The 24,994-nt window shown below is 36.2% G+C and overlaps 1 protein-coding gene across 1 annotated transcript in view; it reads right to left on the bottom strand.

Annotated features, from left to right (window-relative positions):
- The window catches only part of STXBP5 (syntaxin binding protein 5), a 105,231-nt gene that overhangs the window by 61,386 nt on the left and 18,851 nt on the right, over positions 1-24,994 (bottom strand). Inside the window, exons 4-7 of the mRNA XM_018078057.2 lie at positions 15,011-15,092; positions 14,132-14,232; positions 2,565-2,699; positions 1,412-1,475 (exon numbers count right to left, since the gene is read on the bottom strand). Coding sequence (XP_017933546.2) covers positions 1,412-1,475; positions 2,565-2,699; positions 14,132-14,232; positions 15,011-15,092 — 382 coding nt within the window. The remainder of the gene's footprint in view (positions 1-1,411; positions 1,476-2,564; positions 2,700-14,131; positions 14,233-15,010; positions 15,093-24,994) is intronic.

The raw sequence follows: 24,994 nt of genomic DNA, 5'->3' as shown, positions 1-24,994 counted from the left end.
CATCACACTACTCAGTCCCTTATTCCTCGTTAATCTAGAGTGGTGTCATTAATGTAGACGTTTAAAGCAGCATCAAGGGCTCTCTGGCTGAGTTATAACCGTACTTTTGCCAGGGGTCTACGTAGTTCTGGAGAAGGTTCATATAACACTGCTGCTTTCTAATAATTCTTTAAAATTTTGCATTATTCCTATTGTTAAAATTAAGGAAAACCCCTCCTGTCTACTCTTCAATGTGGACCAAGTAATCTGAACAAAATTAGCAGTAGACCACTAAGATGTGCTAAATAACTATATGGGGCACACAAGCTAAAGCATCTGAAAACCCTTCATAGTTTCTTAGCCCTGTGACAGCAACCCAAATCTTGCAAAGAGGTCCACTAACTTAACCTTGTAACCATGACTTAGGTGGGGAATGGAAGATTTGGTACTGCAGCAATTGCTGTCACCTAGAGAAGACATACTGGCATTTTACCTCCTTGCTTTCTCTTTTTAGCTCACAGTGAGGACTTAATTCATTAAGTTATGCATTCTACATTGTTTTTTCATGGGTCTCATAACAGATGTCCCACAGCAAAGGGTAGTACCTGTAGATTTACTGTAATACAGAAGGAACTCCTGACTGTTGAGTTCACAGCTCAACTTCTTTGTAGTTGCTATGCTGCAGGACAAAAATTCCTGTCTTCTGAGGGCTTCAAGAACATGTATTGTAAAGCTTCTTGCCAAGAGGAACAGATGATTATGTTAATACTATCTCATAAGAAGGAAATGACAAGTCTAATACATAGCTCTTTCTTACGCATTTTAGTTGAGTTTACTTTTCTGAAGTGGTTAGTTGGACTACAGACCAGTTTCAATAGCAGACAGTAGCTAGTGATTATATTAAATTGTTTAAAATGTGGTTATGTGAGTTAGACCTCAAATTCCATAAAAACACTGTCTCAGATTAGTTAATCTAAAGATAAAGTATATAGTATTCCATATAAATACGCTATATAAATAAGCATTTTACAGTTGTGAAATTACAACACCCAAGAGCATGGTAAAGTTTAATTATTTTCCATCACGCTTTCAGCACTCAGGTTACGATTGGGTTTTTTTTTTTGTAACATCTTACTTTTTATCGCCATAAGTAAAATTCTTTGCTTTTATTTTCCAGGACTAAGCATTTTCATCTGTGTTTTCAAACGCTTCTGATTATAAGATTAATTATTCCAGTAATGAGCTCTACAGACATGTCTGTCCCTTATTTCATGTTACTTTCAGAGCCTAAAATCTTGATTTAGAATTCCTTTACACTTTTAACATTGTCCTCATATACTTAATCCTTCCTTAAGTAGCAGTGGTATCTATACTTTAAAAATAAGTCTTCCTTGAAAAATAAGGTATTGAAGAGTCTTTAAACACATCCTACCTTTCCTTCATCCATTGGATTGTCACTAATGTGGACAATAGGTCCTGGGTGAGATTTGGACGAACTAAAAAAAGAAATATTTCCATTAAAAAGAATTTCCTCTGCTCTAAACTGCATCTCAGAATTATTGTAAGCAATACAGACTCTGCAGATACAAATTCCATGTAAGCAAGTTGTTCAGCGTGGAGTTACTTTCACTTTTTATCTTCAAGCCCATAAATACTGTGCCTATTTTGTAGACACTTAGTTTCTGTCTTAAGGAAAGACTTATTTACTGCCTATCCACAAAAGAAAGTTGCTATTACCTTTACAAAATTTATCTTAACATCTGTTGTTACACAATTGATACAGTTGGATAAAATGTTTACTTTTATGCTGGAAAACCAGCTTTGGCATGAAATGCCCAAGGTGGCCATTGTTACAATAACACAGAATTAACACTTTATGTTAACTTCTTACTAAGAAGATGGACTAGTGAAGAGTTGTGTTTGTTTCAACAGGCTTTGGAAACTGATGGACTTCATGTGGTTTTGAAAACAGACATACTGGGAACAAAATAACTGCAGAGGAACAGAAGCACACAACTATATCTTTTCACCCAAACCCCACTATATTTGTACACCCAAGTTTGTCACTGGAAAAGGTAGAACAATGATAATAGCTGTAAAACGTATTTTGCTCTTGGAATAGGCTTATTTAAATTTAGGTTTTTAGACAGTCATTTTAAACTCAGAATGTATCATCAGCCCTCTTAAAAAATGCATTTCTTTACACTTTGGTCTTTAAAGCTGTAGATGGGACATGTCTGTCCAAGTACCAGCCACATCATAGCTTAATATATATTATTTTTCTTCTATTTTAGCACTACATGTAATGGTTTTTAAGTCTATTCCCATATTGTCTGTTTTGTGTATTTCTATGTGTATTCCAGGCATGATGATAAAATATTGTTATAGGCAGAAACATATATACTAATTAACACTTCATGTTCACGAAAACAGAAAGTATTTACATGACTACGTACTTTGATTGTATATTTAGTGTACTGAGACTAATATGGAGGCCACTCTAAATAATGACATTTCTGCATGTTAATAACAAGTGGGACACTGCTGTTCCCTCCCCTCAACAGACAATACTTGACTAAACTCACAGTTCAATGGCTTTATTCCACATGATGACATAGCCTGAGAGAGTAAATGATTCCACATTGACAATGTGAATGTTTCCTCTTTCGGTCCCCACATATAGCCACTTGCTTTGGAAAGGCAGATGACAAAATGTTATCCTGAAAGAGAAAGCCACCAAAAAGAAATTTAAGAAATGTCTTTTGGATATCCTACACTTCAAGGCAAGAAAAATGCAATAGGCAAACAGGAAGGTATAAGACAAGTTCAAGTAGAAAAGGCAGTACAAGACAAAAGTACAAGATGGACAGACAATGGACAAACTTAGACTAAATAAAAAAATAGAAAGTGAAGTATTCTAAAACTCAAGTCATTCAGATAAGAAAAAAATATAGACTCCTTTGAAAATTATCATATTGAATGTATCTGATCGAGATTTCTGTCATTTTAAACTTAAAATACAATACTCCTATATTCTACAAATCTCCCTTTGGAATCTACCTAGTCTCAAGTTTTAAAGAATTAAGGATTTTAGACATAGTCTTACGCAGATTAAGCTACTTTCAAGTAAGGATTCAAAGGCAAGAGATAAAACACAAGAAAAAAAAGTTTACATGTAATCCAAATTGACCCCTAAAAAGTAAGCCTTAGAACAATCCTAAACAATTATAAAAGTAATTTTAAAAGTAGTTTAAATTCTGGGCTGTTACTTTAATTAAACCATGTTTTAATTTTCTGCCTTACAGTTTTCTCTTTTGCTAGAATGAAGTACCTGAACAAAACTCAAGAGCTACCAACTGTATGTACCAGCAGAGAACTCTTTTTGACCCTAGGTCCAGCATAAATACTAATATTTGAAAACTCAATTATTTCTGTGCTCTTGGGTCCTGATTATTGTTGACTATTTCTTCAAGATAAGGAAATAATGTCTGTACAAACTGACAGAATGCTAACTTGAAACTGGAGTCTAGAAGCTTTCTGGAAACTCTAAACCACTTTAATCTGACAAGGTCTAATATGAAAGAAACTACCAAACTACTTGACTATCAAACTAGGGCTTTCAGAAATGTTTCAGTGATAAGGTAAAACAATTATTAAATGGAAATTGTTCTGTTAGTTCTAATCCTTAGCTTTACAATTTTTTATGTTCTTGTTTTTTCCCAGTTGGGTTGCCTTATTGCCAAACCCATGCATCACTTCACAAGCCTGTTAATAAGTCTTCATGCAAAGAACAGCTTTAGATCCTTTGCATTAGATGCCGTATATGCACACCAACTTGAGCAGAAAGGAAAAGCTAATGGTAGCAATGAAAAATTGCTATGGCTGAAGAGATGTTAATTTGCACTGCAGGTTTCAAAAGTTAAGGTTTCTGTAGTAATACTGCCTGGATTCAAAAGCGTACCACTTTGTTTTTACATCACTAATTCCCTCTTAATTAGGAAATGCAGTTATCTCAAGCAAATCTTTAATTTATTTGTTTTTAACTTGATTTCTTTTCCTTGAACATTTATGCCAAAAAGAGACACTTTTTTCATTGATGTTTGATAGAAAAAAAGACCTAAAATGCTTTTCCAATTCATTGAAGTTATTGACATTGTAACACATTTAACTAAGCACACTATTCTGCAAAAACAACAGGTTAAAGACTTGTGTTTCCCCAACATCCTTGAAAAAAAATATTCTAATGGAAGCTAAATCACAAACATCAGCACATGCACTCCCTAAGCAGGCAGTTACTATATATACAGCTAAAGCATAAAAATAAACCCTCAGCACTCTGCAACACCACTACTTTACGTGTCAGCACCCTATATGCCAGAAGCAGCTGGCAACCAGATCAGTTGGATCAAAAATCATGGCCTAGCAGCCAGAGAAAGTATTCAGGAGCAGGGTTGTGGGCCTGTCTTGATTAGTAAGTCAATATTTGTCGATTACCATTGTCCAACACTTCCATTATAAAAACCAATCTATTTCACAACACGTAAAGTGGGCAAAATAAAAGTTGGGGCCGCATCTTTGACTGCTATAGCACAAGGGTAACATTTAAAGAAGTGCCCAGCTCCTCAATAATCTTGATACTCTTCTTGAATATGAAGACCTATTGAATTTACTGTCTCCTCTGTGCAACTGAGATTAATTTTGTCAAGAGTTAGCAAACAATGAAGTGATTCCATACCAAAGTAAATTAGAACAGAACAGGTAACTTCACAAAATATTTACAAACTCTTGAAGGCAGGAGGTTGAAGAGAAGACTCCAAAATTGTAAAGTATAGGCACATAACTGGGTTCCTAACCTTATCTTTTAAAGTGTGCTTTTTCCCAGTCTTACACAAGCAGAACAAGTCTTGTATGATTTTTCTATAAACAAAAAAATATTCTTAGAGCTTTTCTTTCACAGAACAACCAGTTAAATCCGAAAGGAATTTGCCACAATGATCTTGCTAGAAAAATCAACGTTTCTCCTTGAATGTAGTAAATGATACTCCATTTGCAAATAAAAATATTTACTGTTTCTTTATTTTCTTAATAGAAAAACTATGCCTTCCAACTTTCAGAAATTCAACTATATCTTGACCAAAGTGACTTACTTCAGATAACTGCATTTATTTTAGCAATTTACAGAGTAAAATTTCCAACATTAGAGTTCATGTACTGAGCTTGTCCCTTCACTGAGTAAGGTTTCACCTTAAACTATATATATTTTAAACAACCTTGCAAGTTTTACAGCCCTCTTAAAAACTAAAAACCACCATCTGAATAGCCAGTGATGACATACAGGCTGCTTTTGGTGGCCTTTTTTGCTCTGCTGAGAACTGGACTGAGGATTAAAGAGATTCAAACTCATTTTGGAGGATGGAAACAAAAGGTTAGTGTCTTCTTGGTAGTGATGCTATACTTGCTTATTTGACACTTGGCCAAGGACAGGATATATTTTTCTCTGAAAAAATGTAAATTTTTCTTTAAGAAACCTATCTTCCTGCCACAAGATTAGAATAATATACTTCATCCATAACATATTTTAAGATCAAGAGAAGTGAAAGTGGGCATTCACAAAAATCTTAATTGCTGTTTCACAACATATATCAGAAGAATTACTACAGCAAGTGATAACAGAATTTCATTTTAGAGGAATTACAGAAATATTAAAGAATATGACTTATTAAATTAATATGTAAGTAAAAAAATTAGGGTTTTAAGAGAAATATTATAGAAAAATGATAGGCTGCTATCTTGACTGTATTATTAGGACAACAGAAATCCTTCTAAATTCATCTTTACCTTTCCTTAGTCTACTGCATTATGAAGCATTATACATTCTTCAGAATTTTCCACTGCTTTAACAGAGCACAGTGACAAATACTATGAAGTATGACAAAGACTGATAACAGGTTTCATTGTGAAGCCACTAAAACTATTTCTAGTGCCTCAGGCTATTATTATAGGTCTGCAGTTATTATAACTATACTACCTGCTCTGACCATTATTGTATAAGCAACATAAAAATTTTCTAAGAAGCAAAGCATTAAGCTACCAGAGTTGTACTCTGCACTCCTTTATCTTCAACCTCTCATGCATGAGAGAGGATAATGTAAAATTCAGAAGCTAAGAAGTTTAATTCTTATGCTAGCATGGATTCCACACCCATGGTTTCTTGTCGAAGCCTTCCAAGGTCTTAAAAAAATCAAGAACCAGTGTCAGAATGACATACTGATGGAAGCAAGCAGTAGCTTTGATTCTGCCAGACTGCTGCAAAGGGTCTTTTTTCACATCTGGTAACTGCAATTAGCTTAAAGCACCTACCTGTACAAAAAAAGCACTCAAAGACCAGAAGGCACATGCAGAAGAAGAAATCCTCTTCAATGTATCTCAAAATTGTTCTACTAAAAGACCATGTGGGTAAATGCAATATATCATAGGAACTGAATCAGGTACTCCAGTTTCATTTATATCCATAACAGCACTCCAAATAGTGCTTCTCCAAATCTATTGGCTTAAACAGCTGCCTCTTAAGGCAGCTGAGAAATACCTAAGTTCAATATCTGAGTTGTGGTAGACACTAGTGGTGTCAAGATGGAGTAATGGGTAAACGTGTTAGAGAAAGCTACTCAAGTGTCTTGTGATGCCATGGTCTGGTTACTTTTTGAGTCATGTCAGACATACCAAGAGGAGTTCACAAATATGTAGTGCAGGGTATTTCATCAGTGGTAAGGAATCATCAGATCTTTAGGGTGTTTGGTGTGAATTCCTTCAATACTGAAAAATTCTTTTCATTTTTGTATCAGTTGCCTCAAAAGGCATGTAGGAAGTCACAAACTCTGACTTAAAATAAATAAATAAATGGTCATTTCAGAGATGTAGTTTTCCCACAGAAGACAGAAAAACCATGCTTGTCATGGATGAAGAAGTCTGTCAGATAGGCAGGGCTTAAAGATCAGAGGACAAATTCTGCCCAAGAACAGCTGGCCATTATATATGCCTCATACCACTGTGAAAGTCAGTGCGAAAGGAAAACAGCTAACAGGGCAACAGAGGCAATCTAAAAGCTGACCCTGAAATCTGAAATTTCTGAGTAACAGGATTCAGCACACTGGTTTGTCTCAGTGCCAAAAGGCAGCAGAAGGCAACTGATGCAATTACAGTTCCATTGACCACATTTGCATGTGGAATTCTGCACAAACACATGGCCTCAAAACAACACTTTTCAAAGGAATCTGATCTTCATGAAACAAACATTCACATCTACAGCAAATCCAGGGAGTCAATAAATTCATCTCCTTCTGCTAATTTCCTGAAAGAAGAACAAACTCCTAATTACATCATCTAGTGGTTCGCCACTGAGTTAAATTTTTAACCTCAGCAGCTAAAAGGTTTTATATGACACCGTCAAGTAAATAGACCCGGTGATAACTTCTTTTCACTCTAAAGAAAGTAATTTTAAAAAGGCTAAAAAAAAAAAACAAACCTTAGTTACATGCGAGAAACTTAGTTGTGTTGTATATTAAACTTGTAGTCGATATATCATTGACTGCAAAGACTCCAAGTATTTAACTTCTCAGATCTATTGTTTTAGGTATGTATCTGTAATCCAGGGCAAAAGGGAAAAAGGCAGGCCTTAAAGGCTGAAGTGAAACAGTGATATTTATACAGAGAAAGGGGAAGAAAAAAACCACAGCCAGAAACACATAAACAATATCTATCATTACCTGTTTTCACAGGCAAGAAAACCTGTATGTCCTTCTGCTATCCACAAAGTGGCAGAATTGGTCAGTTTATAAATTCAGTGAGGTGGAAGAAAACTCTCACAACTAACCTCTGCTAATGCACAGGCTGGGTACAAAATTACAGTATCTAACAAGGTAATATGTGTGACAACAGTAGTTTAAAGTCTTATTATTAATGAGAAGTAAATACAGGTGGGATTTTTCACTCTCTGTAGACAGAGTTTGTGTTTCAAGCACAATGTTTAAGTTGCTGTTTACAGCAAGATATAACATCAGAGATATTTTAAGCATGATTTTGTTATTCCGAATTATACAGTTTCGTGTTGAGGAAAACTATTTAAATCTCACAGCACAGAAGCTGACATATTAAAAATTAAACTGCTGTCAATGCATTCAGGGATCAATATGCAGAGCACTCACGCTAAACGCTCAGTTCTATTTTTATGCTGTGATTCTGATTCTTGCTTTGTGACAGCATAAAGACATGTAAACTATTTCTTTTGGCATTACAAGAGGGAATGTCAGCTCAGGAAGGATGTTAAGTTTTGGATAACAAAACAAAGGTTTTGTACTTGTATATAAAGCTGATTTGCAGCAAAGGAATCTGAAATTTGTCATCCCATGCTACTTTTACTTTTTTTTTTAATCAAGTTAGTCTGTTCCACCCTCTCAAACTTGGTGTTGATCTGTAGTGTGAAAGGTCAAACATGCATCACTAACCAGCCAGGGACTTTCACAGATCCTGTTTAACAGTTCCTGTATTGTAGGAAACTAAAGCTAGATTAGGTACCTATCTCAACTTCCTTTCAATATTTACTCTAATAAGAGGTGTTAACTGCATTTATTTCAGAGCTAACCTAGCCTAGCAATAATATTTACTACTAGGTAAATTTAAACAAATTTTATGTGAAGCTTTCATTACATGTTAACACACAACAATTTTACTATGCTTAGGATATTTTTACATAGATATGTAGATGACAAAGAAACTAGTTTGTGATTCACTGAAGATATCTTAGGGAAATACAAAAGCTAGGCTACTAAGTAAGTTCACACTTCAAAATTATGCATTCTGAAAAGAGGTACTACTTAGGACACTTCTAACTCACATGACAAGTCACACAGGCAACTGTTCCCCATATAAGCATCATTATGCATTTTTGTCCTGGCCCCTACACACTGATTCCCACAGTCAAGGAACAGTGGCCAAATATGACATTGGTTTACTATCTCCTAACTCTTGTTTGGTAACCAGAACATGAAGCAGCTGGAAACCCCCACAAATGCAACAAACAAAAGGCTAGAAAATGTGCAGAACTACCTTATTTTTCACTATGCTTTTGACACCTGTCAGTAATTTCAACTAACTGATTTGTTATACATCTAAAACTTCACCAATCCCTGCTTCAGAAGACTTGCTTCAAATTACTGACCATCATTGTTATAAAATTATGGTCATTTATCTACAGATTCTCAACTAATTTAATGATTCAACAGAAAGCAGCATCTTTCAAGATTTTTGGCCACTGCTTTTAAAGAAATGTTTTGCTCAGATCTAAGAAGATGTAAGTTACCCAATGAAGACATTTTCCACAGATCAAAACAAAGCCTTTAATGGCATAAAATTATATCAAAAAAATTCTTTCCCTACCCCCTGTTCTTAAAATTAATGAATAGAAACACAAGAATTCACATTACTTTCCTATCATATACTAAAGACTGCATTCTGAAATAATTTTCAGGTGATTTAATACTCCAATTTTCATGTAAATGTACAAAAATACTTAAATACATGACACAAGCTTTTATAAACAAGCTACACCTGGGGTTTTTTTCTTAACTGAAAGCTGTTCAAAAGACCTGAAAGCAAGGTAGCCAAACTCAATTACCAACAGGAATTACTCAGTTACCAAATATGAAATCTAAAAGTTGTGTTGTTAGACATTGGGCAGTAACTCTTCTACATTGTTAAAGCAGGGAATTAGCCAGAGCTAGTAAAAGGCTGTGCCAGAAGAATAAAGCATTCACTAATAAGTCATAGCTTTATAATTTACTTTTTAAATCAATTTCTTTAAACATGGTTCAAGAATAGTTTTCAAGACTAAGAAAATCCTTTCATCTGGGTAGCTAACTGCTACAGTTAACTTTCAATGCTACAATCTTTTAATTCACATCTAAACCTTACACAAATCCCAATTTAGAAATAAAATCCGAATAAAAATTCACCTGTGACATGCTGAAATTCAACTCCTTTTAAACAGGACACAAATACTGCTTTTCTGCAATGTCAACACACTTCCAGGTAATCCCAATCCGGTATATAATTTTAAACCTTAGCATCTACAGATTCCTAGAGCAAATACTGATGCAACTAGAATAACTACTTCAGTCATATAGTAAGAGTTCCAAGATATTTAATCTCCCTTCACAAGCTGACAAAGTATCATTATTGAAGATAGTTACAAGCCTGTGTTGTAGTATTTAATACTTCAAATAACTTCTGTTTGAGAAGTTAGTTATCCTTATGAGCAGATATTCCCACAATATACAATATTTCAAAAAATTTATTAATTAGGTTGCTAACAACTTTTGTGCTCATGAATTGAGAATTCAGAGGCCAAAAGAAGTTGACTGTCGTCACGGGATGGATTGTGGTGCTGCATTCTCCGCTTCCCCCCACCCAGGCCACACTATGATCTGAGAAATGCTCATTAGGCCTTGGCCTTGATGAAGTGCACTTCGACTAAGCCCCCCTTAAACTTATCAGAAACACTGTCTGTTCCCAGGAACTAACATGTATTTAATGAGCACCTGTTTTTAACAAATAGTCTTGGAAATTCATTTTTCTTGTGTGACTAACAACCCAAGTAGAATAATATTTTTGTTGTTGAATCTTCAAAGAAAGTTACCGACTCAATTAACAGCCAGGATGGAAAATTACTATGACTAAAGCCCAATCTCTTGCAACTCTATAAGGAGTGGTCCAAAATGAGACCCTTTTGAACTCTTGATTATAAGAGGTTAATGTATATTAAAGCCCACTCTCTAATGACCCTGTAAATAGCAGTCCAAACTGAGATCCTTTTGAGCTCTCAATTCCCAGAAGATAAGGAGCTAATGTGTATGTCTCAAATGCTGATAACCAGATGGCTGTGGAGCCAGTCAAGGACTGTTAGTAACTAACAGACAAGAATTGTTGGTAATAATCAAGGACTATTGGTATTAACACACCATGAGAAAGAATAAGATCTGGCTGAAGAAGGGGGGCCAGGTGGAGGTACAGAAGCACTTTTCCTTTAGAAAGAACCACAACATAGTACAGTGCAAGCACAGGAATGAGTGGCAGGCAGTGAACACGGACTATAGGGTGAGATTAAGACTACCAAAGATCCCTGAAGCCCTCTGACCCATTTCCAGAAAGGCCTGAAAGAACAGACTATGCGTGATAACTAATTTACATAGAAAGCACGAAACCTATCTTTGGGGTAGAGAAACCTGTCCATAAAAAGGAACTCCCCCAAGCCCAGGCAGTGCCCCCAGGATCCTGAATGTCTCAACAGCCAGACCGAAGCAGTTGGATCAAAACTTATCACCTGGATTGACACTGAAACCAGGATTGACATGCCATCAGATGGATTGATGTTGGAATGACTGCTGATCTCTTTCTATCTTTTCTCCTCTTTTTCTTTCTTAAATTCTCTCTTTTTCCCCTCTCTTTTCTCTTTTCCTCTTTCTTAATTCATCTCTCCCTCTTTAACTCCTCTCTTCCCTCTCACCCTACTCCTATATCCAAAACTGACAGCCATGTGCTTATATAGTAGGTCAGGGACTAATACACCCATTTCCATGCTAACTGTGTAATTTACTAATAAAACTCTGATTGTTTGCAGACCCTCTGACTTTTGTTGTTCCTTTCAACCAACGAGCATTTATGAATCTTAGGTGCTACCTTCCCCTTAAGGATGTGTTCTCACAGAGAAGACCCAGTTTTATTCGTGAATGCTCTTTTCAATAAAATTCGTAGTTAATATACATCATAACTGACCTAAGCAAAGCCCATTTACTTCAATTTCATAAAACATTTAGGTGTAATTAGGTATAAATTAGGTATAAAAGCTAGTAGGTATAATTGATCACTAAGAACTCCTAGTGTTTTAAGGGCATCTCTTTAGAATTATTCAAGAGTGAATTTTTTGCAGTTCTCTCAAGTTCAAATCAAAACAATTTCCTGGTAATGCGATTACATATTATTGTTTAATGCTGTTTTCTATAAACTAGTTGAATGAAAATAGAATATTTGAAAACACTTAACAGTCATCCAGCATGACCTAAGTGGCTATGCCAACGTACAGATCTGGGATCTTAAGTGTTCTGGCTACATTTATATGTTATTGTAATGGATATGTCAAGATTAAAAGTGCTAGAAGAATAAGCCCTTGTCTCAAACTATACTGACACCACTCATGGTGACTATGGTGCTCTCATTACCCACCTTAGCAAGGCACAGGTTTTCCCAGAAAAAAAAACAGTACTCTGCCCAAAATTAACAACTAATACAGCCACTAAAGTGACATCAGTGACCTAGAATTCTTTTCTACCCCTACTCCTCTTTCTGATAAGAGTTCTGTGTCTGATAAGACACAGTTCAAGTCCTGTGACAGGTTTTGCTATTGACATCATCACATTTACAGAAAAAAGACAGTTAAAAACTTTCACTCTGCTTAACCAAAGATACCCATACATCTAAAACTCTAAGCCAGTTTACAACAGATTTGCACACAATCAGAATCACCTCCTCAGATACCTGTTTTAAAGCATTAGTTAGAAGCCAATGTTTCAGGCTGCAAATCATAATTTTATATTGACACTTAAGTAGGTGCTACAAGAGAAAAGTCATTAAAAAAAAAAAAGGAAGGGAGAGGAAGAAAATTCAGTTTGGATACACTATCTCCCACACTTGGACAATCCTCATTAAACTAGCGGTTGTAAATTGCATTTCTCTCCATTTGACTTTTATGCTGCATAAAGGAACACTGTCACTCCCTTGGGGAAAGAATTTTGCACTGTCAACAAAGCTTTCTGTTTTCTGTATAACAGTTCAGAATCACGCAATGCTTTGGGTCTGAAGGGCCTTTAAATACCAGTTAGTCCAATCCACTTGCTCTTGGCAGGGACATCTTTCAGAATATCAAAGCCCATCCAACCTGTTCTTGAACACTTCAAGGGATAGGGCATCCACCGCTTTTCTGAGCAATCTGTTATAGCATCTCACCATCCTCACAGTGAACAACTTCTTTCTAATACTTAATCTAAATCTTGCAGTTTAAAGCTATTACCCCTTGTCCTATGCCTAAAGACCTCATTAAAAAGTTTATGCACTGTGAACTTAGAAACAACTTCAAAAAGGACTTAGAATCACTTAGTCCTTTACGCAAAAAAACCCCAGTAATCTGCATTTATGTTATTTCTGACAAACTGTTTATAAGCTGCTCTTTAAAACTACAAGGTTACTACATAACCCAACCAACAGTTTGTTTAGCACTATGTACGACACTACATTAGAAGGTATTATATAAGTATTTAACTTACCTCTTTCTATTGCTATCCATTACTTAAAGCTTATTACTCCTGCTCTATTCAACAGAGATACAAGTCACAGATTATTCTGTGTTCTTGCTAGTATCCTTTGAGCTCTCCAAGCAGTCCATCTCTAATGCATACTCCTCAAAAGCAAACATAGCATTCCAGTTGAGACTTTATACATACTGGAAAAAAAGGGCTGCTTCCTAAAAAGGAAGTACTATTTGCAATTAAAAAGAGGACTTTTTTTTCCCAGACATTTAATCAGCAGAATTTTAGAAGTTTAATCTTAAAAGTCTCCCTAGAATGCTTAAAATGCTGTTACTTGAGTCTCAAATGTGTTAGTCGAAATGCAAGTTGTTTTCAGCTTCTCTGACACACACAGGAGCTCTAACACTGCAGAACTTCAATTTGTCATGAAGGAAGAAAAACTTCCAGGTAAAAAACTGAACTAGTATTCCTGTTGTCTTGTTGGTGCATACACTTCCTCTTGTTCCAAAATTACTTTGCAGACATACATTCAAAGTATTCTATCCCTCCACATTTTAAAGATGTGAAAACTGATGTTCAACAATGCAATATGCAAAGTAATAGAAAAATCATCTCAGTTTAGGTGACTAGTGTGTCTACTCACAAGTACTATTGGCCCTAACAGACTGAAATTCAAGCCCAGTGCAAATCCAGTTTCGATTATTTAAGAAGTTATGAATTGGACTGCATTAATAAATCTGATCTTACAATGGGAAGTAGTGTGATGCTAAGGGGCAAGGCAATAATAACCCAATCCCTACCGTTCTCGGTTGAATTTGAGTGAATGAAGTATAGCAGGTCTCTTCTGACGCAAGTTCCACAGGTGTAAGGTATCGTCAGCCAAGGCACTCACAAGAGCTCCCTATGAGACATAAAAAGTTTTAGTCAACTTGTTTTCATATCCCTAGTAACAGCACATCATCACAGGGGAAACATATCACGTATTTATCACCAGGATGAAAAAAAAATTATAAGCAGGATATAGTAGGAATGAGGTAACTGATGTGATCACATGTTCAGCTTGCTCACATTTGGTTCAGAGCTATACTGAGAGGTGATGGGGAAGGAGCTTTTTCCAGTGTGTGCACATCAATTCCTTCATGCCCATGTCTGTAAAGAAATCAAGCAATGAACTCAACTGCTAATATCTATGTGCTGACAAAGCTAGTGATGTCACTCTTCAAATCTGTCCCTAGCTAACTCAAGTACAGCACTGCTGCCCAATGTCAGATGCTACATCCCTATAAACACACACCTGAACTTGAGGGAACATTATTCAGCTCATGTCTAAAACAGTAACTCTATCAAAATAAAATGAACTACCTAGTGAAACTGGCAGTACTATGGAAAAAGTACTTTACCACTTCTACAGATAAGTTGCAATGTTCAACAATATGAAAAGATATTCCTATTAAGTTCTTGCTTATTACAAAAAAGAGCACTCTAGAGACAAAGATATTTTCAGCAGTTAGTCAAGCATTTTCTAAAACTAAAAAAGTTAATTTATTTATAACTGTTTTTACTGTTTGTCATTCATGCTAAGTCATTTGCATTAGCTAACTTTTATGTTTGCTTAATGAGAAATTAAAGAAAATACATTCTGTATGTTCTTTGAATTACACATACATCATTTTACTAACCTCATTAATCAGGAACTGAAGCTGGATTACTGCAGCTCCACTATCATGTTGGCAGTAGCATTCAACTCCTGGTCGACCAAAGCTGGAATTGGTACCATTAAGGAATAATTTGTTGCATGTAACAGAAACAAACACACACCACAAGCAACATTTTCACTTTCACTAATATCACATTCACACAAGCTGACATCCTGCTTCTAGCTAGGGCACTCAAAATATTTAACCACACAGAGCAGAGTGGTCATGAAAACAGTAATTCATAAAAGCCACAAAGTAACACAAAGAAATTAAAAGGCACACCTTGAAATAGAAAGAAATTAAAAGGCACACCTTGAAATACAAAAAAAATATGCTTAACTTATAGTTATTTAAGAGATTCTTCATCATGGAGAACACAATATTAAGTTCTTTGAACAGTGTTAAATATCAGAACTAGAATAAAATGAAGTTAATCCAAATAAGCATCATAAAACAAATTATTACATTTTTCAAGTGCTTTCCAAGATCCTTCTCTCCTTTTTTAAACATTACTTACAGAAAGAAGAGCTCAATAATGCAAGGCATGTTAAAAAAAGTCTGCTGTAACAGAGGTGAAAAGATCAGTAGTCAAAATACAGAAGAGTCAATGGAAAATTATGTATAAATTAAGCTTCCAGGATCTCTGTATCAAGACTTCTGGATTCACACCAGCTATGAGATAACAAAAGCTTGTTCATTTTCTCTCTCACTCTTAGATCAGTCCTATACTTCCATAATGAGGATTCATAGAAGTAGCAGCAAAACTGGTTCTTTCAGTTCTCCATAGGTGATTCATTTATTAGCTGCAAAGATTATGTATTTCAAATGTGATTATCCACTTCCTTTTGATACAAAATTAAGTAAGTTCTCTAACCTCTAGGAGACAGAGCAGAAATAACATAAGTCCAGATGAATTATGCGAAGTGGTCAGTATTTCATCATCATAGTTTGCCCATGGTTTCTGGGGTATAATTTGTCAGGGCTGAGCAACTCTTCTTTTAAACAGGCATCATAGCTTTTGGAAGAAAGGAAATCATCCCAAAGCTGTATTAAAAACAGGGAATATTATGCACAATTTTTTTTCTCTCAGTATATGATAGAAATTAATAAAAGAGTACAATTCACACCCATTCTGCAAGTTTTCCATTTTCTGAGAAACTGCTGATCAAAACCAACGTGGATACAAATACTCACAAAAGATATGTGCATTCATGCTAGAGACAGCTGAAAGGCTGAAAAGAGTATTAGGCTGAATGTAAATCAAAACTCAAACACATCTCCTGCTCAGCCTCTAAGCTGGTGAAATAAAATGTAAGTAGAACAACAGTGAGGAAAAGTCTGCTTCAATGCACTGTGATATTTTAACTTTTAAACTTAAATAATTCTTCTAGAATTCTAATGAGTCTGCATAACATCCAGCTAAGTGATGAGATACACACTAAACAGATGTTGAATAATCCAGCACACTTAATACCAGCTTTCTTCCCCAAACAGAATTAGTAGCTTAATTTTGTTCTGGCATGGAAGGACTTAGAGTCAGCTTGCCTCACCTGGGTTTTTTTGCTTTTATTTTACATTCTTAGTAATATGGTTATTTACAAAGCAGTCATCTGTATTCCAGTCACAGTTTACAGCTTTAAAAAAAAAGAGTGGAGGGGGTGTTGTCCCCATAAGTGATACCTTCCTACACAAACTCAGGATACTTTTAATGTGAAGTTGTTGCTTTTACATTAACTATGGATTGACTACACAAATTGCCAGACTGGAAAAAACCCACAAAGAATACCATAAGTTTCAGAACTGATTGGTTTCAGCTTTGTTCATGCATCTGTATTCACTCGAATTAATAATTATTTGCAGGAATAGATGAAAAACAATTTCCAAATGTGAAATTCTGATTCTTGTTATTTATCTGTGCTGACACAAGTAGTTTTCTAATAAAAGAAGATTTTCCCAGTCTGTCCCCTGAACATCAGCTTTCAACATAATTAAATACAAACCTTGTTCATTCATCCACCCAGAGTTTATTTGGAATTGAGGCTCTACAACTACCTTACCTCAAAACCAGAGGAGTACAACCCAGAAAAAAGCAGAAAGCCCAAAGATTCCTTAGGTTACTTCCCCCTTCAAATTCTATACTTCAAATGTTTTCTGTAAGCACTTCTGAAGCAAATATTTCTAGAAGCACTGTTACAGCTGGTCAGTAAAAATTTCAAGATTAACAATGCTTCAATGTTTCCTTAAACAAAAAATTCTTTTACATTTTCCAGGACACCTGAACCGTTTTTCCAGAAATCCGTAAATATGCAGCACTGAGAATAAGATTACAAAAGCTTTAAATATGCAGAGTAAATTTCTCTGACAAATTAGTGAAGATCTGAAAATAGAGTTTGGCCTCTTATATAGTGCTTACTGTTATAAAAAAAAAAAAAAAGTCCTTGCAGCTACTCTTACATAGTTCCTTTGCTGAAGGATTATGTCATCTTCACTTTTTCACCTAGTAGCTAAAATTATTCTTCTCATCTCAAATTAATATCATCCTCCTAACCAGCATTAATCTTCTTTTCTAAAGCAATGCAAAGCCTCCCAGTTTTGCGGGGTATGTTGAGTTGAAAAAGCATGTCACTTAAATACTGACTGTAGAAGGATAATACACGCCTGTTTCAGTACATGTGAAGCACTTCTCAAACACACAAAACAGGCAGCAAGCCAGGGAATGCAGTTTGCCCAAATCCTCTATACTTGTGTATGTGTCCTGAAGGCAAGAGAGCTCACTGTGCTAAGAAGTGATCGTCTACTATATAGTGGTTCCCAAACCAGGCAAAAATTATAATGAATAATGACAAGATGGGCAAAGCATTTTAATTCTGTAGACAGGAAAAACTCTCTGCCAAAGCCCTAGAATAGCTCTGGAGGAAATACTTTGCTCTGAGCAGTTTTCTAATCAAAGACCTATTCCTTCTTCTTTCACGTCCAGGCAGTTCATCCTACTATTTCTGCTTCAACCCCTGTTCCAAATATTAAGAAATTTGATAAATTAATAGCAAGGTGTACTTTTGAATATTGTTTCTGTGTTCCCCACTGCCACTTGGAAATTAAACCTGGAAAACACCAGTATTTCATTGCCTTCACTGCACGTTTTCTGAAAAAAACAAGAGACAACAGCTGTGCCTGAGAGAAGGAAGAGATAACATACTCATGTCCTAACACCACTGTTCATTTCATAACTGCTAGAAGTGCAGGTCATACATAGGAAAAGCACAGTAGGACCTTAATTTAATATCACATAACACTGATTTTACTTTCATTTATGAGAAAAGGCAACATTTCCAAAAGATATTTTTTCCAACAAGCTTCAGACTTACGCTTATACTTCGAGCATTTGCATTAGCAACATGCAAGTTTTCTCTGCAAAGTACTCTTTTTTTTAAAAGTTATTACTCTTATTTATAGCTTAGCTACATGGGAGCAACTTTGGGCACATCAGCCCTTAGAAATCACATTTAAAAGAGAAAATTAATTCCAGAATAATTATGAAAATGACAGAAGAGCAGTCTTCTTTTAATTCTTTAGTTACTCTAAGTAAATCTAGGGGATATTGGGAGATTCTTCATTTGTGGTTGACCCATCTGACATCAGAGACAGTTGAAAAAGTTGTAGGTATCAATTCAATACTTAGCATAAAGCAGTTATCACAGAATCATTTAGGTTGAAAAAAACCTTTAAGTTCATCAGGTCCAACCTCTGACAGATCACCACCTTGCCAACTAGACCATGGCACTAAGTGCCACATACAGTCATTTCTTGAACACCTCCAGGAATGGTGACTCTACTACCTCCCTGGGCAGTCCATTCCCATGTTTAACAACCTTTTCCATTATGAAATTCCTCCTGACATGCGACCTGAACCTTCCCTGGTGCAGCTTGAGGCCATGTCCTCCTTTCCTGTCACTAGTTGCCTGGGAGAAGAGGCTGACCCCCACCTGGCTAAAACCTCCTTTCAGGTGGTTGTAGAAAGTGATAAGGTCTCCCATGAGCCTCCTTTCCTCCAGCCTAAACAACCTCAGCTCCCTCAGCTGCTTTTCACAGGACTTGTGCTCCATTCTCTTCTCTGGATGCACTCCAGCCCCTCAAGGTCTTTCTTGCAGTGAGGGGCCCAGAACTGGACACAGTACTCAAGATGTGACCTCACCGGTTCTGAGTACACTGCTCTAGTCCTACTGGCCACACTATTTTTGATACAAGCCAGGATGCCATTGGACTTCTTGGCTTCTGTTCAGATGGCTGTCGGATCGCATCCCCAGGTCCTTTTCTGCTGAGCAGCTTTCCAGCCACTTTTCCCCAAGCCTGTAGCACTGCATGGGGTTGTTGTGGCCAAAGTGTAGGACCTTGCCCCGGCCTTGTTGAACTCATACCATTGGCCTCAGTCCACCGATTCAGCCTGTTCAGATCCCTCTGCAGAGCCTTCCTGCCCTCCAGTAGATCAGCACTCCTACCCAACTTAGTGTTTTCCTCAAACTTACTGATGGTACACTCAATTCCCTCATCCAGATCATCAATACAGATATTAAACAGAGCTGGCCCCAACACTAAGCCCCACTAGTGACCAGCCACCAACTGGATATGACACCATTCAACACCACTCTCTGGACCTGGCAAGCCAGCCAGTTTTTAACCCAGCAAAGAGTGCACCTGTCCAAGCCATGAGCAGTCAGTTTCTCCAGGAGAATGTGGGAAACAGTGTCAAAGGCTTTACTTAAGTCCTTAAGTACTTAAGGCAAACAACATCCATGGCCTTTCCTTCATCCATTAGGTGGGTCACCTGATCACAAAAGGAGATCAGATTGATCAGGCAGAACCTGCCTTTCCTAAACCCATGCTGGCTGGTCCTGATCCCTTGGTTGTCCTGTATGTGCCATGTGATCACACTCAAGATTATCTGTTCCATAAACTTCCTGAACACCAGGGTCAGGCCAACAGGCCTTAGTTCCCCAGAGCCTCCTTTCAGCCCATCCTGTGGATGGGTGTTACCTGGGCCAACCTCCAGTCAACCTCTCTGATTAGCCAGGACTGATGATAAATGATGGAGAGTGGCTTAGCAAGCTCTTCCAACAACTCTCTCAGTACCCTTGGATGAATCTCATTCAGTCCCATAGACTTATAAGTGCCTAAATGGCTCAGGAGGTCACTAACTACTTCCTCTTGTATTACTGAGGGTCTGTTCTGCTTCCTTTCCATTTTCTAACAACAACAAATAGGAGTCAAAGCTCTTCTTAAACTTCAAAGTTGCTTAAATAAAAATGCACAGATACAGCATTTCCCAAACAGCTACAAAAAGTGTCAGCAAATTTTCTGTAGAGGCTGTATTTGGTAGAATTTTTCTCAGAGCTGCCAGTGAGAGGCAATCGTTCATTGGAACAAGACATAATTGAGAAGTACAAATGCAAACAGGATGAAAAAAACCAAACCCTGTGATTTAAAATTAAACGAGAAACAAAATTTGTTTTAATGATAAGTTTCTATATGCACAATTCACAGATGGTAAAGCATGCTGTTAAATGAAGAGGTAAAAACATCAATTTAGACCAAACAACAAGAAACTAAAAGGGCTACAGGCTTTCCTTGATTTTACTTGCTTCACTTTCTGATACAGATTCTATTACTTTAGTCTAAAGGCTGTATTTCAGCACTAACAGTGCAAAGAAGATGACTAATCCAGTATTTTTTTCTCGGTGGGATGGAAGAGAAGGAGAACAGTAGAACACAAGGGGAAGAGTAGGACACTGTTACAACTGTTTCTGTTACACTGTTTCTTTTGACTACACTGTTTCTTCTGACTACAGGAGACGCAGTGAAATGGGTGAAATGCTAATTCACTAAAGTTTTTCCAAAGACTACATACGCAAGAGTAAATCCAGGAAATAATTATGCATTTTTTAAGAACTCCATCAAAATTCAGAAGTAAAATCTTTGTATTCTGTTGCAGGTTTTAAAGTATTGCTCATCTGTCATCCATTTAATCCAGTTTAATTCTCATGTCAAATTTTAACATGTTATTACTGATATCCTACCTCATCCATCCTTTTGGTAGCACCTACTATATCACAACATTAATAATTAGCCAGGTTTTTCCTCTTACATCCACAGCTTCTTGGCCAAGAATACTCCAAAGTATACTTGGAATAAGAATGATGTTTTTTCCTAGAGTCCAGATACTTTGTACAGACATTGCCAAGAGCAGCATTATCAAATGTAATGTTCTAGAACTAGATGCTAAGTGAATTTATATACTTATTTAACTTATGAAAGCATAAATAACCATAGATATTATCTAATAAAAGGACAATTAAACATCTTCAAAGAACATTGCCAATCCTTGCCCAACTCTTTATTGTCCATCAACACCAATTGACCTTTATCACTCAACTTGTGCATGAGGCTTAAATCTACCCTTCTGCTTCTCACGCCATTTTGCATTGTACCAATGATGGTGCTAAAATAACTTCCTCTTCTAAACATCCTTTTGAAGAAAGTTTCTTTCATCACTGGAAGTTTTATCAATACAGTAATGCAGGTATACCATGTGTTTGCTTACACAGCTTTTTGAAGTAGTTACCACCAAAGTCACTTGCCGAAGCACTAAGAGGGTCACAGATTAGAAGTACAAACATTTCCATGGTATAGACAAAGAGAAACTCGGACCCCAAATTAAGGTGGTAGGTACAAATTTAACTCTTCTGTCTATACCAACTTGATATTACAATCTGTCCCCAGACTCACAGAAGTCACAAGCTGTAAAATCTTCCAAATACCCAAAGTGATGTTCACAGGCAGTACTGTTGCTATTGCTTTTTAAGTATTTCAGCTAGCAGTGTCTAAATGCCAAAAATACAAATGAAATGCAATAAATGGTTCTTAAGAGAAAGTTTCCCTTATCTGCTTAAAGGCAAAAGTAGAGACAGCTTAAATATTCTTCATTCAAAATGACACTAAATAATTTTAAAATTAGCCTCAAGCATACGTAAGTGATCAATAGCTATCCTTTAATTGGTACTCTAAGTATTTTGTAACACATTCTTTCTAAGACAAGTATTTTCCATTTTATTTTAAGACTCCTCAGGTTCCACTACAGCATAATGTTTAGTTTTGCATATCACCAAAGGACTGAGAAACTTACTATTTCACTACTATCAAAGTAGTAGTGACAATTTTATAAGTTTGCTCAAAATTACCATCACAAATAAACTAAGGTACAATTCAAACAACTCAGTAGATGGCACTCTTCCACCAAAATCAAAAGAGGAAACTATGTCCTCACATAAACAATGGGTACCATGGAGCTGGAACTCTTATTTTAAATATGCAAACCCAATGCCTGGTCATTAGAGTGTCTTATATTTTTTTGTGCTTTTCACAGAACATGGAAAAAATATATGCCAAAACATTAAAAGAAATTACTGTTTTGTTGAAATACCTGTAATTTTACTTAGCTATTTTGTTCAGAAATTTGTGCTATTACATATAGCTCCACTTCACATCACAAAAACAGCTGCATATCAGTGTTGCATGGAGCGGTATTTTTATGGCTTGTGTTTACCAGAAATCCAACTTGACATGGACTATTAAAAGGTTGACATTGTCCCCAGAAGTTGCTTATGCAACCTTAATTCACATCTCCTTAAATGCATGATGGTAATTTATTTTTAAAAGCTAATGCACTAGCTCAACATCAATTGTAAATGTTTTGTACTATTTAGCTTAAATTTTATCTAAAAATGTCAAAAAGATGAGTGGTCATTAACGAAACCTACATTGCCAGATTAAAAAAAAAAAACACCAGCATTAAAACATGCCGTTCATCAATATTATTAAGATGTAAACCCTGGCTTTAAAAATAACACTACCTATTCCATCTTAACTCTTCTTTTAAAAGTTGTTGCAGGTGCCACCTTAGATACTGTAGTTTGCTATTTCTCTCTGTACTAGAGGACTTCAGATGGGTCCTTTCTTTGGCCCTAAGAAATGCACTACTGCACAGTGCTAAAGAGTTCCCATGGGAGTATAAACACAGAGCTTCTGTTTTGTACAAGCTGCGGATGTCAGAAGCAAAATGCTTTTATTAGCACTGGGAAGGGAATAATTCAAACAGTGTTACAAGATTTCCAAGCACACACAGTCCAGTTTAATACTACAAGATGGAAAACAGATCAACAACAGAAAAGCACACAGTTCAAGTTAGTTCTCCTATACATCCTTCCTGCAGATAATACTTTGCTGTAAATTTTACTAAAATAGGAAGCTGATAAGAGGGGAGAAACCCAGATTAGGTCCATAACCCATCCAAAGCATTTCCTCAACATCCTAAAACAAGAAACTCTGTATAAAATGGTGCATGCAATCACAGGAAGCATTTCCAAAGTTACATAACACAGGTAATAATACTACAAGATTGAATCATATGATAACAGGTTTCACAGGCAAAATGTCTGCCTTTCCTCCAGATGAAAGTATCCAAAATAATGGATATCCATATACTGCAACTCACTTCCCGTAACTGTTCCAGTTCCAAGGGAAGGGGAAACCCCATTCTTTTCATATGATGGCTTGAAGGAAGTGCCATATACAGCAAAGTATTGCTCCAAGCCCCTCAAAGACACCTGTATTGCTTCAAGTCCCTCAAAGAGCTATAGCTGTTTATGCTGCTCAGCACTTCTAAGTTTTTTCCACAATCCTGTAGCTTAACAGAAATATCCAGCAATAATTCTGCATGAATACGATAATCTTATGAAAAAATACAAGCACTGGAATTTAATAATTTGAGCTCTGATTTATTAGAAGCAAGGAAAGGGTCAAGGGGTTTGGTGTTTAAAGAAACCTGAGTATTTGTGTGCACTTGCTGCATAGTGAAGGAAAGGCTACAGAAACAGTAGGGGTTTTCCTTTCCACACACCACTTCCATCTCCTTCACTACCACTCTGCTCCCTGAATGCCAAGAGAAGACATTCACATTTCCACTGCTGTTCCTCTCACTTTTTTTAAAATGGTAAAGAGAAGGTAAGGTAAAGAGCAAGTCTATGCAAAATTTGCTTGAAGAAAAATACAGATTCGTCAGAAAATTACTACCTTCAAAATGACTGTTGTTAAATACAAAAGCCTGAACTATTTTTTTGAAGCAATTTGGTTCCCACTGGAATCGTCAGCAACTTATGTACACAAGAACCACTTCAAGAAAGTGAAATGGCTGCTGCTTAGTTAAAAGATATTTGAAAACCTAACAATCATGCATATTCCAAAAAAGTAACCTCTATCATCACCACTAGTCACAGCACTACCTCCACAAAGAAAATTAAAACAAGACCAAAAAAAAAAATTAAAAAAATCAAGCACTCACTGTTTGAGGTAGACTACAACCACAGTCTAGACCTTTATGGAGGTTTTAATGTTGAATACATAGGGTTTCCTACCTTCTCTAGGGAAGTTTTCAGCTGTGGAAAAGAGCACTTCAGAAATGCCATAGCATGAAAATATCCAGGAGCTCAGAAAAAAGTCTGGAACAGGACTCTTCACCCAACCTCAAGATAGTTTCTAAGCAGCAAATCCAAATAATTAAAATTAATGTGGCATTGAAGCCTCATCTGTTCAGACCTTCTTTGAGCCAGGAGAACTTGCATTTATACAGTGTAAATCAGTTCTTAACGTGTTTTGATTAAAATATTTGCTTTAATGTTTTAAGTGTCAGACAGCTTTTTCTATTCAGCAATAGAGAAAATTAAACTAGTTTTGGAAGTTCACTTCTGTAACACCTTCCATCAAAAATACAAGAGGAAAACAGATGTAATCATCAGCCAGCTACTGTAAGTCATTAGAAGCTGTAAAATCTGGAATTTTATATATGCTCTGCATGATGAGGAGTAAAAACACATGAAGCTCAGATATAAGCTGGAATAGTAAGCATTTAAGTTAGTA

The sequence above is a fragment of the Manacus vitellinus genome, unplaced genomic scaffold (genome assembly GCF_001715985.3).
Source record: "Manacus vitellinus isolate BGI_N305 unplaced genomic scaffold, ASM171598v3 scaffold_4_pilon, whole genome shotgun sequence".
NCBI classification, from domain to species: Eukaryota; Metazoa; Chordata; class Aves; order Passeriformes; family Pipridae; genus Manacus; species Manacus vitellinus.
This window is presented reverse-complemented; position numbering and strand designations above follow the sequence as displayed.